The sequence below is a fragment of the Lytechinus pictus genome, chromosome 3, assembly GCF_037042905.1.
Source record: "Lytechinus pictus isolate F3 Inbred chromosome 3, Lp3.0, whole genome shotgun sequence".
Lineage (NCBI taxonomy): Eukaryota > Metazoa > Echinodermata > Echinoidea > Temnopleuroida > Toxopneustidae > Lytechinus > Lytechinus pictus.
The window spans coordinates 16,436,085-16,452,969 of NC_087247.1; the positions used below are offsets into that span (position 1 = coordinate 16,436,085).

The 16,885-nt window shown below is 35.7% G+C and overlaps 1 protein-coding gene across 1 annotated transcript in view; it reads left to right on the plus strand.

The window, feature by feature from the left end:
- LOC129255841 (mothers against decapentaplegic homolog 3-like) overlaps positions 1-16,885 on the plus strand; it is a 56,291-nt gene that overhangs the window by 15,271 nt on the left and 24,135 nt on the right. Inside the window, exon 2 of the mRNA XM_064097954.1 lies at positions 16,674-16,867. Within this exon, the coding sequence (XP_063954024.1) occupies positions 16,674-16,867 (194 nt within the window). The remainder of the gene's footprint in view (positions 1-16,673; positions 16,868-16,885) is intronic.

A 16,885-nucleotide genomic window follows, 5' to 3' on the forward strand; every position in this document is an offset into this window, starting at 1 on the left:
TTGGCGCAACCATGCATTGGACTAATCACGTATGAAAATGCTGATTCTGGCCTGAAAAGTGGTAGCATAAACACGCCCTTAAAAAAGTAATGTCTACGTGTTCATGTACAAGTAGTTCACTTTTGTGTTAGAGTGGGGGGGGGGGTGATGCTGACTGATATCTTTGTAAAATGCATTTTTATAATCTCCAGTACATGTATGTTCATTCATACACTGTACATACACTGTTCATGTAGGGGTGATCAACAGATGGCCCTAGATGTCATGACACTTGGTTATTTCTATTTTCATTTTCATATTTCATACAGTATATTTCCCAGATGATTTTAAAGTAACATGTGATACAGGTTTATTTTGGTATTAGATGTTTGCTTTTATGACAATTTAGTTTCTAATTTTATCTGATTTAGATATGATTTTTAGTGAAAATACTGATTCAATTTGTGCCATTGTGCATGACTGCTGTTCATCCTGTTATATGTTGTCAATCTTATAGCTGGACTGTAGTCTAGAGAACAGACTCAATGACAGATCGGGGTGTGTGCTGGTGTATTTTGCATTACCTTCATGTTCTTTTTCTTTCTCGACTTGATTCTCATGCTTTCAGATCTTCATTTGTGACGAGTGGAGCACAATTTATACCACACCCCCATCCCAAAGCTGCGTAAGTTCAATTCAGGGCATCTTATCTGTCACTGTATCTTAGTTTGGGGGCAACCTCAGAAAAAAAAGCATTGTTCTCGCATTGTTTTTTGAATGTTTAATGTGCTCCTTCTGTTATTGATTTTGTATTTTTGATTGTTTTTTTTTTGTCGCACTGTGATTACTGTTTACGTTTTCACATTTAAATGATTTTTTTTTAATTTTACATTTAATTTTGCATGTATTTGCACTGGTCATGCATGCTGCAACCAATGCACTTGATGTTAGACCCCCCCCCCCTCACAGAAAATTCGCTATACATTCTCTATTTAGAAAAAGAACTTTTGCATTGAAAGGAATGAATGAAATACACTGAAAAAAAACATTGTTCACTTGCTTTTTAGGAAACCTCTGATTGTACATATAAAAAACTTCAATATCTGCTCCTTAATTTGATATCTCAATGGACTTACTTATTTTACTAGGTGTACTATGAACAATATACAGTGGGTCCCACAAAAAATGTAACTGATAAATTATCGTTCATTTATCATAACTTATCACAAATACAATAGACAATGACCCTGAATTGTAAAGCTTAGAATCTTTCATAAACTCAAATGAATCCGAGTCAGTCAAAACAATTTGAAGAAAGGAGACCCCAAAAAATGGATTGGTGGGCTGTATATGAATTTCCATAAGGAAATCAAAAACTTTAATTTGATATCTCAATCACATAAATGGTCAAGAAATGTCAAAGTCTGTGTGAAATAATGCCTGAATCCCTTTATGTTTATAAGATGAAGACGTTTTACAGGCTAGCTATCAGAGTTTTTCAACACTGTTTCGTTGACGATCAGCCGTGCGTAAGGTCTTTTGTTAACCGTGCAATTGCTATGGTAGGGAATCTGTGAAAACATTTGTTTGTTTTTTAAATGAAATTATGGAAAGACAAGCATTATTTTACTGAAACAGAACAATGAAATTTCTTGACCATTTTCTGTGATTGAGGTATCAAATTAAAGAGCAGATTTTTAAAACTTTTTAGACATAGATTTTCTTTTTGAAATTCAGATACCACCCGCCAAGTGACTTTTTGGTATCATTTCTTAAAATTGTTTTTTATTCACTCATCCATGAATGTATATATTATCATACGAGTTATACTAGGCAAAAGACGAGATTCTAAACTTATAGTTGTGATTAAGTTCTGATAAATGAACTATAATTGTCTGTTTTGTTTCTGTGGGATGCACTGTACAGTTACTTGTAGATGTTTTCTAGAAGTACCTCAGGAACATGGAGACTAGATATTAAACCTGGCCTACATGTTTGCATGATACTGTAAGCCAAGACCCTTGTCTGCATGGCTCTTTGTTGGTTTGCAAGGAAGTATTGCTGGGAAACAAACTTGAAGAAAACGAACTCTGATCCCCCTTGTTATCTAATTTACTCTTAAATTTGCTAGAAGGTATGGAGACTTGTGTTTTTTTGGAATTTGAGTAAGATGTTGTGTGAATCATTGTTCTGTGGTTGTAAAATAGGCTGTCTATTCAAGACAGAGTTCTTTTGCTCAGCAAAGGAAATGTCTATTTCCTTTGATGGATAATTTACTGTACTATATTTTGATTGATTCGCTTGAATAAATCAAGTTCAAAGTAAAGTTATTTGATGTTTTCTTGTGTTCTGAATTGAAATGAATGTAATTGCTTTTAGGCCGGCGTCTTCCCTGGTGATTTTTTTTTCTTGACCGGTGACCACCCAGGATTTTCCCTGGGGAGACAGGTGGACTACCAAAATAAAGGATTACACAAATTCAGTGTGGGCAGGTCAGCAAAGACTATGAATGTTAACAACTTTCAGGCCTTTATTTCCTTATACTCTAGATTTATATATCAAAACTTTCGCATGATACTACATTTCCAAACCTTATATCAACCAAAAAGAGCTATAAAAATATTAGTACCTCTCAGGATTTCGAAATGTTCTTGCTTGAAATTATTGGCCCGAAACGTTATAACCATATTTTCATGGGCGCATCCATTTTGTTGTCATTAAATGTATGCACTTTCAGTTTATACTCTACTGCAGAATTGTCATGATATTGATCGATCCCGATCATGATATTGATCGATCCCGATCATGATATTGATCGATCCCGATCACAAACTGAACAAAGTGGCTGCGCCCATGCACAGGGATTCTAATGTTTTGGGCCGATAAATTCAACTTATCATTGTCTCTTCCTGTCGCTTTTATCTTCCTTATTGCTATCGTGTGGTCTACCCTATCAAAGGCCTAATACTAAAATCACTTACAATTCCCAGAGATGTGGTTTTGGGTTTGTCAGCATTTTGGAATAGCAAGTGAAGTTTTTGATCAAATAATGATTAGTTGAGAGGAATTTTCTGTTACCAAATAGGTTAGGATCAAGCTAGGGTCTTTTTACATGTTAATCGTGTAGAATCCACTTTGCCTTCAGACTTACAGCTTGGCAAAGTAGCTGGTCAGAGATATTGGATGAAGTTTTTGTATTGTAGGGACTTGTTATAAAATCAAGCTTCTTTTGAAATATTGATTTTTTTCCTCATTTATCTTGTATTTAAAACGTGGATCCGAAGGTGACTTTTAAAATTGTGATAGAATGTTAAAAATGTCTAGATATATAGAATCGTTGAGAATTGAAAATTTGGTGTCTGTTACATTGCCATTTTTTGTGTGTGAGCTCCAATACAAATGGATATAACCTTAAGATACACAGAAACACATGATATGATTGTATTTTCTTTTTTGTTAAACTTGATTTGTTCTCACTGTGATCTTAGTTTGAGCATCATGGCATGAATTTGAATTTATAACCTTGTTGTCACACTATGGACCCTAATTTATAAAAACCCATAAACTACAGGATAATGACAATGAAGTTCAGAATAATTACTGAAACATGTCTGTCTTTTAATAGTGTGGTCCCACATGTTGGTTCCTGTGTTAGCGACACCAGGAAAAGCATATGGTAATGAAACTAATATTATTCCAAGCAAGCCTGCATTATGTAAATTAGCTTAGGCCTGAGTTAAAATGTTTAACTGATGTTTAAGCATCTGTAAACATACACAACAAAATGTTTACAAGTTATGGTAAACGTTTGAACTGTTTAGAAAAGTGGCATAAACACCTTATAACTGACCATATATTTTCCTTAATTGTTTCATACTACTTTGAAATGAATTATGAATGTATATTTCACAAATATTTTTAATTTAAATGGAAAATGAAGTGAAACTAAATGTATGTAATATTTCCGTCCAAACAGACAGAAGCATTGCATTTTCAAGTCCAGATGTGACACCAATAGGTGGTTTCAAACCGCCTCGATCATAAGAATCACCCGTTAAATTATGAGAACTTTTTAGGCTAAAAAATACCCATTAATTATTCCTGCATTCACACCGCCCCAAAACATACTCTTCGGGATAAATTCCTGAAGTTAGGAGCATGCGCAGTATGGTCTGATAAGCAGGCAAGGCACGAGATTCAAAACCACTAGCTCAGCAGCCACCCACGGCGCCCGCGCCCAACTACACGCTGGGCTAAAAGTTCCGTAAATTGCTTTCACATCGCCAAAATACCTGCGACCTTGGAAAAATCCCCGCGAAAGTTCTCGTAATTTTGCCAAGTACCTACTATTTAGTGGGTATTTTCTTTCGGGGATATTACGCGTAATATGCTTTCACATTGCCAATATTACCTGGTATTTTCTGATCGGGTAAATTTCCCGATCAGAAAATACCTGGAACTGACGAACTTTGAGGCGGTCTGAAACAACCTAATGTGAGCATTAGGGGAAAAATAAAAGTCGCATGGTTTGGTCTGTGGATCGTTCTACTTACATCATGCCATGAAAATGTGGTTAGATTTGATTACCTGTCAATATTTCATTATTTTGCGACAGTTAATGAAAATAAAGAAAAAATTATCAAAAAGTCACTGGAAATTCATTTTTTCTAATGAGCAGCCATCTTGGAATCTGACATTATTCATTCGATGTCAAGCTTTACTTAAAAAATGAAAAGTTTTTTTTTTCTTTATAATATCCATAAAAATATTTTGTCTCCGATGAAATTTTACAGGTAGTTTTGGACAGGATAAAATACAATAAAATGAAATCTGACATCTGCCAATAGAATTTGTGGAAGCGTCGTGGTGAAGCGGTTCTGACTCTTGCCTTGCAATCAGAGGGTCGTGTGTTTGAATCCCACCATGGCCTAGCGTCCTTTGGCAAGGCGCCAGTCCACACTTTGCCACTCTCCACCCAGGTGTTAAATGGGTTCCCGGTAGGATGTGAAAGCCTATGTAGTATGCCTAGCAATTGAGTCTTTGAACTCTTGTTGGAATACTGCCCAGGGAGTGGAGAAAGTGCATACTTATGCGGGCATGCAAGGATCCAATGACCAGGGTAATGATATATCTGTAAAGTACTTAGAGACGTCGCTCCGATGTATTAAGCGCTATATAAAAGTGGATTATTATTTACTCAGTGAAAGAGTCATATAAGTGAGATAAGTTTATTCAAACCAATCAAGTGATATAATACAAATATTTAGTACAAAGGTTGGCAAAGAGAATATAACATTAAAGGTTTGGGACCCCATAGAAGCAGAGCTTGTGAAAGGGGCCCCTTGATGAAATTAATATAAGAACATAAAAAACAAAGGAAGATATATAAAACATTATAGAAAAATATTGATGATAAAAAAAACATATGAACAAAACAAAAATAATATAAGATACGATATAAAATGATCAAACATTGAAGCAAAAATATTGATGATAAAAACAAACATACAAAAAAGAGAATAATACAAATATATTTACAATAATAAACTAGAAAGTAAACAAAAGATTAATGTAAGACATTTTGCAAGCTCTCAAATAAGAATTTTCGACATGCTTTTTGTCTCACCTGCATAGCAGAGCGAGACAATAGGCGGCGCTTTTCCGACGGGGCGGCGTCAACACCAAATCTTAACTAAAGGTTAAGTTTTTGAAATGACAGCATGACTTAGAAAGGATGTGGACCTAGTTCATGAAACTTGGCCATAAGGTTGATCAAGTATTACTGAACATCCTGTCTGATTTTCGAGTCACATGACCAAGGTCAAAGGTCATTTAGGGTCAATGAATTTTGGCCAAATTGAGGGTATCTGTTGAATTACCATCATAACTTTGAACGTTTATGGATGTGATTCATGAAACTTGGACATAAGAGTAATCAAGTATTAATGAACATCCTGTGCGAATTTCAGGTCACATGACCAAGGTCAAAGGTCAATGAACTTTGGCCATAATGGGTGTATCTGTTGAATTACCATCATGACTTTGATTGTTTATGGATCTGATTCATGAAACTTGGACATAAGAGTAATCAAGTATCAATGAAAATCCTGTGCGAGTTTCAGGTCACATGATCAAGGTCAAAGGTCATGTAAGGTCAATGAACTTTGGCCAAGTTGGGGTTATTTGTTGAATTACCATCATAACTTTGTAAGTTTATTGGTCTAGTTCATAAAACTGAACATCCTGTGCGAATTTTCCACATGTTCAGATAAAAAAATTTTTGTCACATGACAATTAGGAGAAAATTCTTCATAAATGAAATACAAAAGAAATAGTCAGTTCCCTCATTTGCATACCGACCAGAATATGAATATAAGTGTTTTGTGAAAATAAAAACTTTAAAATGCCATAACTTATTTCACATCTGATTGTGATGAAATTTTCAGTGTTATACTTGTTTGATTTTTCTCCTTTTATTCAAGTCAACTTTTTGTGTCCTTATATAATTTTTATTGTTTGCAATTTACATGCTCATAAACATAAACATACATGTTTATGTATTCTAATAATGAAAAATGATAATAATGTGGTCCATTTATATAGCGCAGCTACATGTACTATAATTGCATATACCCTACTGCGCTTTGATACTTGGTATACTTGGTCGCTTGCAGCACAATGTGGGTAAATTTTTTGCTGAAGGAAAACACGCCATGGCTGGGATTTGAACCCACGTCCCTCTGATTGAAAGACTGTTGTACTTACTGTATCACATCTCGAAATGGGCTGATGCCTCGGTTACACCGGACTACCCTAGATCAGATCCTTGGTGGTACATGGAAGACCATGAATGTCCGGGAGGCCAACACTGCAATTTTGGGGGAGGTCAAAAACATCTGGCGTCATCCCTCGATTAGGGTGTAAATTTTAATTTTGATTTAATGAAAAAAAATGGAAATCCATATTTTTTATTGTTTGAAATAGAAATATTCCGAAAATTCATGTTGCCCATTTGATTGTGGTCCTGGCAGCCACTGTGCAGCGTCAGATCGACGAGGCTATATCCCTCAAACGTTGAACACCAAACAGGGTAGCAGCAACTCCCATCTTTACGTCTTTTAGTCTGATGCGTTCAGGGTTTGAACTCCCGACCTCGCAGTTGTGAGACGGACGCTCTACCAACTGAGCCAACACACCGGTACAATCCGCGATTGTTCATGCAACTGCTCAGTTGGTCTGTGTAGCTGGCCTAATTGTTGATATAGCTGCCTGTTGGTTCCTTTAGCTGTTGTGTTGGTCCGTGTAGCTGCTGTGCTGGTCCGTGCTGACACCCTGATGGTCTTCGGAGACGCCGCCGTGCTCTGCCGGCATGGTCTAAGTAGATCCATGTGTGGTAATACTGTCTATATAGTCGTCGTTGCTCAATCCAGGGCTAATTCACCTGGACCTAGCACGATCACGCTTGCATTGGGAATGGCATGGAGATCCTTGAGAATCTCTGTTTATATGTTTATATGTCACTAGGGCTTAGGTAGTGCTAACCCTAGCCTATAACCAAGGCGAACACTGCAGCTTATTATCTCTGCTGTAATGTTAAACGTAAGAGATATGTCAGATGCTGAAGACTGTTCACCGACCAGGATTTTTTTGTTGGTAAAAAGAAAATAACAACTCGCCCAATATTGAAGTGTAAAGGTGATGGATGCTTTCCAGCCAATGTGGCATAGTCTTCCACATCAGACATATTCCTGACGTTTCGTATAACAGCACCAGACTCATATAGGCAAAGACAAAAGCTGTAAGATTATGACCGTGCTATGCTGCCAACCCATGAACATGTCTACCTTAAACCATGTAGGTTTAATTTAAAGCCTGTCAAACCCAGATTAATTGTCACTTTATCATTGTGGATCTAGATCCGGTACAGTTACATGAACAGTACTTTTTTAAATCATGGAATCAAAGCTGAAAAGCTATTACACTGTAGATCGGCAACACAGATAAGCACATGTGGGACAGTGTATTTTTATTGCTTGGAAAAATACTTGATTTACCCCTACATCCACATTTCATAAACTAGACATTTGCTCAAATCAAATCACTTTCCCAATCCTTTGTCACATATTAAATGAAGGCAGACACCTGCACGAATTCATTTTGAAATCCTTATCACAACTGGCATTCATCTTTAAAAGTTTTGACTTAGCCCTCAATATGTGTTGCTTATCACCCCTGCTTATTATGTATTGACCTTGGCATTGTACTTGTATTTCAATATTGCCTGGAAATTGATAGATTGAGCTTTTTTATGCAGTTATATATCGGTCATTACATTTAACTTTTCTTATACACAGTTCAACTCTGCTCAAATTATCCAGCACTCCTCTTCCCAAGAGCACATGTACACCATATGCCTTACACTTACAAGCACATATTTATAGCAATGAGTTGATGTATATATTTCATGGTATTTGTTGGTCCTGACTGCCCAGGTGGGTGTTTCATAAAGCTGATAATAAGTTAAGAGCGACTTTAAGAACGACTGGTGATCCTTTCTAGTGGCAAATGGTATATTCATTGGCGATGGTTTAGCGCGTAAGAAAGGTTCACCAGTCGTTTTTAAAGTCGCTCTTAACTTACGAACAGCTTTATGAAACGACCTTCAGGACTTATTAAGTGGAGATGGTGGATTGCCAAAGTAAAGTAAAATACAGTCATTAGAAATTCTGTGTTGCCAAAGACTGAATATCTACCACTTTTAAAGCCTTTATTTCCTTTCTAGATCTATGCATCAAAACTTTTACATGAAACTATTTTTCCAGACCTCTAATCAACCGAGTAGAGCTATGAAAATATAGTACTGAGCAGGAATTCTCTTGCATGAAATTTATTGGCCCGTAAAGTAATAATCCAGGTGCATGGGCGCCGCCATTTTGTTCCGTTTGCATTGTTTGTACTTTAGTTTCTCTGTTGCAGAATTGCTGCAATATCGATCGCAAATAGTACAAATGGCTGCACCCATTCATGGAGATTACATTTCGGGCCGATAAATTCAAGCAAGAAAATTGAGAAATCCTGCTCAGTTCCATTATTTTCATAGCTCTACTTGGCTGATCTTAGGTTTGGAAATGTATCATGTGAAAGTTTTGATATATAGATTTAGATAAAGAAATGAAGGCCTGAGAGTGGATGATAATCTCAGTCTTTGTTGACAATGAATTTCTTACGTTTTTATATTATAGCGGTCCATCAGTCTGGAAGAAAATGCAAATGTGACCGACTGCCTCAGGCGGGCATTGGTGGACCGCGTGGTTTGATTCAGGCCTAGTATTGGTACAAGTATGTGTATTTTGAGCTTGTGCCTTTTGCAGACCTGTATAAAAAGTTGAATATTGTATTGTAAATAGAGTGTTACAACAGTTTGCGTAAATAAAAATATAAAAATGAAATAAGAACCAGAAAACACATCTTTGTTCAGGCACAGCGCTACACCCCAATTACAGTTCTCGTGTTCATTTAGGAGCACACATGATTTGCATCAAGTAAACAAGTGTAGTTGTATGGTGTGAAATAAAGTAAACAAATTATGAAGCTAAAATCTCTATTATTACTGTAATTATTGGTATGGAAAATAATGAAATTAAGAAAGGAATGAGTTTCCAAATGTTGCATTATGGGCTAGATTTACATGTAGGAGTTAAGTACTTGAATAATTATCACCGGTATGAATTTGATTTACATGTAGGAGTTAAGTACTTGAAGTAGTATCACCGGTATGAATTTGATTTACATGTAGGAGTGAAGTAGTATCACCGGTATGAATTTGATTTACATGTAGGAGTTAAGTACTTGAAGTAGTATCACTGGTATGAACTTGATTTACATGTAGGAGTTAAGTACTTGAAGTAGTATCACCGTAATGAATTTGATTTACATGTAGGAGTTAAGTACTTGAAGTACTATCACCAGTATGAATTTGATTTACATGTAGGAGTTAAGTACTTGAAGTAGTATCACCGGTATGAATTAGATTTACATGTAGGAGTTAAGTACTTGAAGTAGTATCACCGGTATGAATTTGATTTACATGTAGGAGTTAAGTACTTGAAGTAGTATCACTGGTATGAATTTGATTTACATGTAGGAGTCAAGTACTTGAAGTAGTATCACCAGTATGAATTTGATTTACATGTAGGAGACAAGTACTTGAAGTAGTATCACCGGTATGAATTTGATTTACATGTAGGAGTTAAGTACTTGAAGTACTATCACCGGTATGAATTAGATTTACATGTAGGAGTTAAGTACTTGAAGTAGTATCACTGGTATGAATTTGATTTACATGTAGGAGTTAAGTACTTGAAGTAGTATCACTGGTATGAATTTGATTTACATGTAGGAGTTAAGTACTTGAAGTACTATCACCGGTATGAATTAGATTTACATGTAGGAGTTAAGTACTTGAAGTAGTATCACCGGTATGAATTTGATTTACATGTATGAGTTAAGTACTTGAAGTACTATCACCGGTATGAATTAGATTTACATGTAGGAGTTAAGTACTTGAAGTAGTATCACTGGTATGAATTTGATTTACATGTAGGAGTTAAGTACTTGAAGTACTATCACCGGTATGAATTAGATTTACATGTAGGAGTTAAGTACTTGAAGTAGTATCACTGGTATGAATTTGATTTACATGTAGGAGTTAAGTACTTGAAGTAGTATCACCGGTATGAATTTGATTTACATGTATGAGTTAAGTACTTGAAGTACTATCACCGGTATGAATTAGATTTACATGTAGGAGTCAAGTACTTGAAGTAGTATCACCGGTATGAATTAGATTTACATGTAGGAGTTAAGTACTTGAAGTAGTATCACCGGTATGAATTAGATTTACATGTAGGAGTTAAGTACTTGAAGTACTATCACTGGTATGAATTTGATTTACATGTAGGAGTTAAGTACTTGAAGTACTATCACCGGTATGAATTAGATTTACATGTAGGAGTTAAGTACTTGAAGTACTATCACCAGTATGAATTTGATTTACATGTAGGAGTTAAGTACTTGAAGTAGTATCACCAGTATGAATTAGATTTACATGTAGGACTCAAGTACTTGAAGTAGTATCACCGGTATGAATTAGATTTACATGTAGGAGTTAAGTACTTGAAGTAGTATCACCAGTATGAATTAGATTTACATGTAGGAGTCAAGTACTTGAAGTAGTATCACCAGTATGAATTAGATTTACATGTAGGAGTTAAGTACTTGAAGTAGTATCACCGGTATGAATTAGATTTACATGTAGGACTCAAGTACTTGAAGTAGTATCACCAGTATGAATTAGATTTACATGTAGGAGTTAAGTACTTGAAGTACTATCACCAGTATGAATTTGATTTACATGTAGGAGTTAAGTACTTGAAGTACTATCACCAGTATGAATTTGATTTACATGTAGGAGTTAAGTACTTGAAGTAGTATCACCGGTATGAATTTGATTTACATGTAGGAGTTAAGTACTTGAAGTACTATCACCGGTATGAATTAGATTTACATGTAGGAGTTAAGTACTTGAAGTAGTATCACCAGTATGAATTAGATTTACATGTAGGAGTCAAGTACTTGAAGTAGTATCACCAGTATGAATTAGATTTACATGTAGGAGTGAAGTACTTGAAGTACTATCACCGGTATGAATTAGATTTGCATGTAGGAGTTAAGTACTTGAAGTAGTATCACCGGTATGAATTAGATTTACATGTAGGAGTTAAGTACTTGAAGTAGTATCACCGGTATGAATTAGATTTACATGTAGGAGTCAAGTACTTTAAGTAGTATCACCGGTATGAATTAGATTTACATGTAGGAGTCAAGTACTTGAAGTAGTATCACCGGTATGAATTAGATTTACATGTAGGAGTCAAGTACTTGAAGTACTCTTTATAAACTTGAAATCATTAAATTATTCTTAATGAATTCCTGAGGTGGACTTGACCTTTAACTATGCAGAGGGTATAGTAAATTTGATAGAAAATTGCCCCAAGGAAAAAAATCTCTGTATTACTCATTTGCTGGATCCAAGAAAGGCATTCTGGTGAGCGCGGTAGCTATGAATAATATATACCAAAGAGCTTAGATTGCTGCTGAATGCACCACCGTTTATGTCTATGTAATGCTTCTCTCCACCATCGCAAGAAGAGCAATTCCTGCTCGAGCGAGGCATCGATGCATTATGGTCTGACGCCGTGAATAAATAATCCCAAGTGCGTCTGCACCTGCGAATTAGCGGCATAATTCGTAAAAAAAGCATGCTATTTTGCAAATAATCCCAAGTTGCCTTCGGATAGCAATCTAGAGATAAATCCTACGAACTAGCTCGATAATTGCGTCTCCATTACAAATAATCTTGAGAAATAATCTTGTATTCTTTACTCACCCATGAAATAATGAACTAGCATGATAAATGTTTTTAGTCATTCTTCTAGTTGTCATGTAATTTTGGTGATTTTGAAAATGTTTTCTTTGCACCACGGGTGGCGAGAGGTACGTGATTTAATAAATTTCAATAGAAGTCCAGTTTTAAAGTTAGAGAAGTTCACGAACAGATTATTTAAAATGAAAAAAGCAGGGGGTGAGTCCGAAAGATTTTAATTTTATAGCCCCTACCTCCCCCATTCAGTGTAATCAAAATTGAGAAAATTTGAGGGTACGAAATCAGTTGATTGGCACTCAAACAACAGGTGAACAGGTCATGCATGTGGCACACACCCAGCAAGGGCAGGAACTTGGGGAATTTTCAAATGCAATGATTGGCTCTTCCATGGATTTTTTTGTAATTTTACCATGGCCCATCGGTTTGGGGCGTTCTGGTTCACATTCCAACTCAATTCAGAAATGTCCACTCAGTAATTAGGCCGGCATTGTTGTAAAAGCTTACACTTTATGAAGCATAATTCCGAAATAAACTATGTAAAGTGAAATTGAACAATATATTATTTATCCAGCGATATTCAAATAATATACAAATAATGAATGTTTATGAGTGCAATGGACAGAATACGGTACTTCATGAGGTGAAAGATGAAATGATCCATTCAACGAGGCGTAGCCGAGTTGAATGGATCATTACTTCATCTTTCACCGAATGAAGTATTCTGTCCATTGCACGAATGAAAAAACATTCATTATTTGGTTTATATGACACCAAAAAATGATTTTTTTTTCATATGAAATTTATGAATTTCGATGCAAAACATGCTCATGCAGTGCAAATTCGGTCTGTTGATTGTTACGTCAGAACATGCGCACTGCTGGTGCCTGCAGCTGCAGTCTCGATGTGCGCGTGCAATGGACAAAATCGTATGGATCCAAAATTGCACGGTTGATAACGTCATTACATGGACTGAATGAACGATATCAAACAACCAATCAAATCACAAGGATCTATCTAGGTGTCATATAATATTCAATGTCAACTTATGTATGAACAAACAAAATACATCCTCCAAAACATTCAAACAAATCAACTTTAACTGCCATATATTATTCCTACTTAAAAGGAATATCTTTGGATGAATTGTTCAATTCCACTTATGTATTTATACAATGATCAGAATTATGTTTCATAAAGTATTGTCATTATGTTGAATGTGTACTTCAATTGAAATCTATTGAATCATGTACCCCTCCCGACCTAAGGTGGATTTCCCGATCGCCATAAAGAAAGATTATGTAGCCACCGTTACATCAGTGGTAGACCCATCCATCCATTTGTTTCATTCGCTCCGAACATTTGACTTCTTTTTGACAATCCCCCCCACACACATCCCATCATTTTCCTTTCATTGCCCATGACCACTGCCCCCCCCTTCACTCTCCTTTCCACAAAAAGATTTCTGCTTTCATTTCTAGCAGCGAAAAAAATACACGGGGGCGGCGGGCAAATTCGCCCTGGAAATGCCAAAAGTCGCCCTCAAAATCACCCAAAATCATGCTTTCGGGGGTGACATAAAATCTTAATGTCGCCCCGAAATTATTGCCGAGCGATAACAACTCAGCGGCCCACGAGCGCCATATGCTCGAGCTCCGCTTACCATTTAAAAATCATCCAAAATCCGCACTCAAAATCATGAATAAGCCTTGAAAATAGCGAGGAGCACAGTTTCAAATTCCGAACTTGCGTCTTTTTTTCTGTACCACGTTTTTCCGTACACATGGTATGAACAAAAAATCAACGCAACGGTCGGGAAACAGTTGCATGTATAGGGGTCCATTATGACTACCACCATGTGCAATTTCTAATGCACATTGATCCCCTAGTTATATCATAATTCTGTGATAAAATAATTTGAATTACACAGGAGATAAATCCTCCCAGAGTCTAGTAACCTAGCATTGGTGAGTTGTCATTCAGCTTTGCTTTTCAAAACGGCCTATTAACATCCAAAATAACTTACCTCATTTGTTAATTATAACTTAAAAATCATTTGTTTTATTTTCCTAGGGGATGAGGTAAATATCAGACAATAAATCATCAAACAAAGCTCCATCTATTTTACAAGGCCGGCGGGAGACTCACGCACGCATTGGCGCTTGTACTAGCTAGCCAGTCTGAGCTCTGTCTCTCTGCCAGAGCTCTGCAGGACAATTCACCCAGTAAAGGCCTCAATGATGGTCATTTTCCGTTTCAGACAAGTGTTTACATTTCGGGTATAATATTCAAAACTGCCATTAAAGTTTGATGATTTCTTTATTGTCATGTATATTTAAGTTCTTAATGAATACATTCTCACCGAATTTAGACTCCCCCATAGAGAAATGCAATTTTTGTGGAGGTCTGCGTTTTCAAAGAACTTCAGGAAAAGTAAGGGTATGTGGGCCTTTATTACATGGCCGAGTACAGGTTATTGTGCTGGAATAGACGGAGTAGAAATTAGATATTGAATTCATTTATTTCCAAGTTCAACTCACAGTCACACACACCCACATCCAAGATTCTAAGCATGAAAAAAATAACTTAAAAAATCATACAATATTAAACAATAAAGTAATAATTCATTAATAAGTGAACAGGTATTCCTCAAAACACAAAAAAGTAGCATTTGAAAAGAGCCCCCGAAATGCAAAAAGGAGCCCCCGAAAGGTAGAAATGGAGCCCCAAAAATTTTACAAAAAATTGAAAATGGAGCCCCCGAAAAAAAATGATTAATTTTTTCCATGATTCCAAGCTAATATCAAATGATAAGCACATGTACAACAAAATAGAAAAGTATTCACTGTGAATGACTAAAAAACAAAAATTTCTCGTGCACGACCAGGATGGGTGCGTTCATTATTTAATGGGTAGGCAAAAAAGAATAAAAATTTCTTTAAAAAAAAAACGGATCTGAATAAGATAAAGATATGAATAAAATCAACCAAAAATTATTACTTATGAAAATCATATTTTCAATGAATACCTGAAAATGATAAAAAAAAAACAGTCAAATTAAATTTGTTTTGGACCACATCCAATTTTGGAAGACTCTGATCAAACAATCCTGGGTATTATTTATGATGCCATGTGCTTTTGTGGCAAGACATACAAGAAACAATGGTAAACTTCACACGCACTCGCAAAATTAATCAACAATTTCAAAAGGTGTAGAGATCTAGACGGAAATTCTGGAGTAAAATCGGAATATAATTGTGAAATTATTTGACTGTAAGCAGGCCTCTACAAAATTTTTTTTATCATTTTCTTTGTTTTTTCATTTTTTTTTTATGGTACTATTATTTTTAAAGGTCATACAAAATAACAATAATTGAGAATCGTGTACAGTAAAGAACACACATTTAAAAGTTTATTTTCAGCAAAGTAACGTTAGGCCTGAGTCATAGACATTACGTTTATTTTGGATCTTTAAATCCATGATATTAGGTCTTTTTCTGAAAATGAAATATAACTGTCTTATCACTTGCAAAGGAATGGGTGGAGAAGGCTTGGGGACCCCCAGAGTTCCACTACAAAGAAAAACAGGGAAAATGAAGGAGAGGAAATTATTCTTGAATATTATGTCAAATTCTTTCACAGAATTACATGTATATTTCTATTTTATTAAAAAAAAGTAATAATTCACTCGCTTGCTTTCCTCACTCAATATCGTTTTTTGGAAGTTTGCTTTATAATACATATGCCATGTTTTGCCCTAAATGTTTTTGGCTCTACGTCAATGATCACTTTTGTTATTAAATTCTGGGACTGTGAATTCATACTGTTTTGCATTTACTGGCCCGTGTACTTCCAAACTTGTGTGGCCCGGCCCTCCTCAGTGAGAATTAATAAAGAACCCAGTGACTCTAATATCAGTTGATTCTTAAAATAATAAATGTAAGGTCCAGATAATAAGTCTTTTTGAAACTAGACCCTGATGTAAAAATTCACCCTTGATTGTAACTTTTCAACTATATTGCCATGGTAATTACAAGGATGGTAAACTTAAAATTGATGGTTAATTGATTTGTAATAAAGGATTGAACTTGATATTTCATCTATTTGTTAAGTCAGATTTCAGGGGTAGTTGCTATATGGAGAATAAGTGTAAATGAAACATTAACCTCTGTCAAATACTATGAATAGATAAGTTTTCATGTTGATATCTGTTTTAATTTCAACTTTTTCTGATTGTTGATTTTCTGTATAGATCACTTGATGGACGTTTGCAAGTGTCTCATAGGAAGGGACTTCCCCATGTGATATACTGTAGACTATGGCGTTGGCCTGATCTTCAAAGTCACCATGAGCTCAAAGCTGTTGAACGTTGTGAATATGCCTTTCATCTAAAAAAAGATGAAGTCTGTGTCAACCCTTACCACTATGCACGAGTCGAGACTCCAGGTAAATCATCTTAAATCT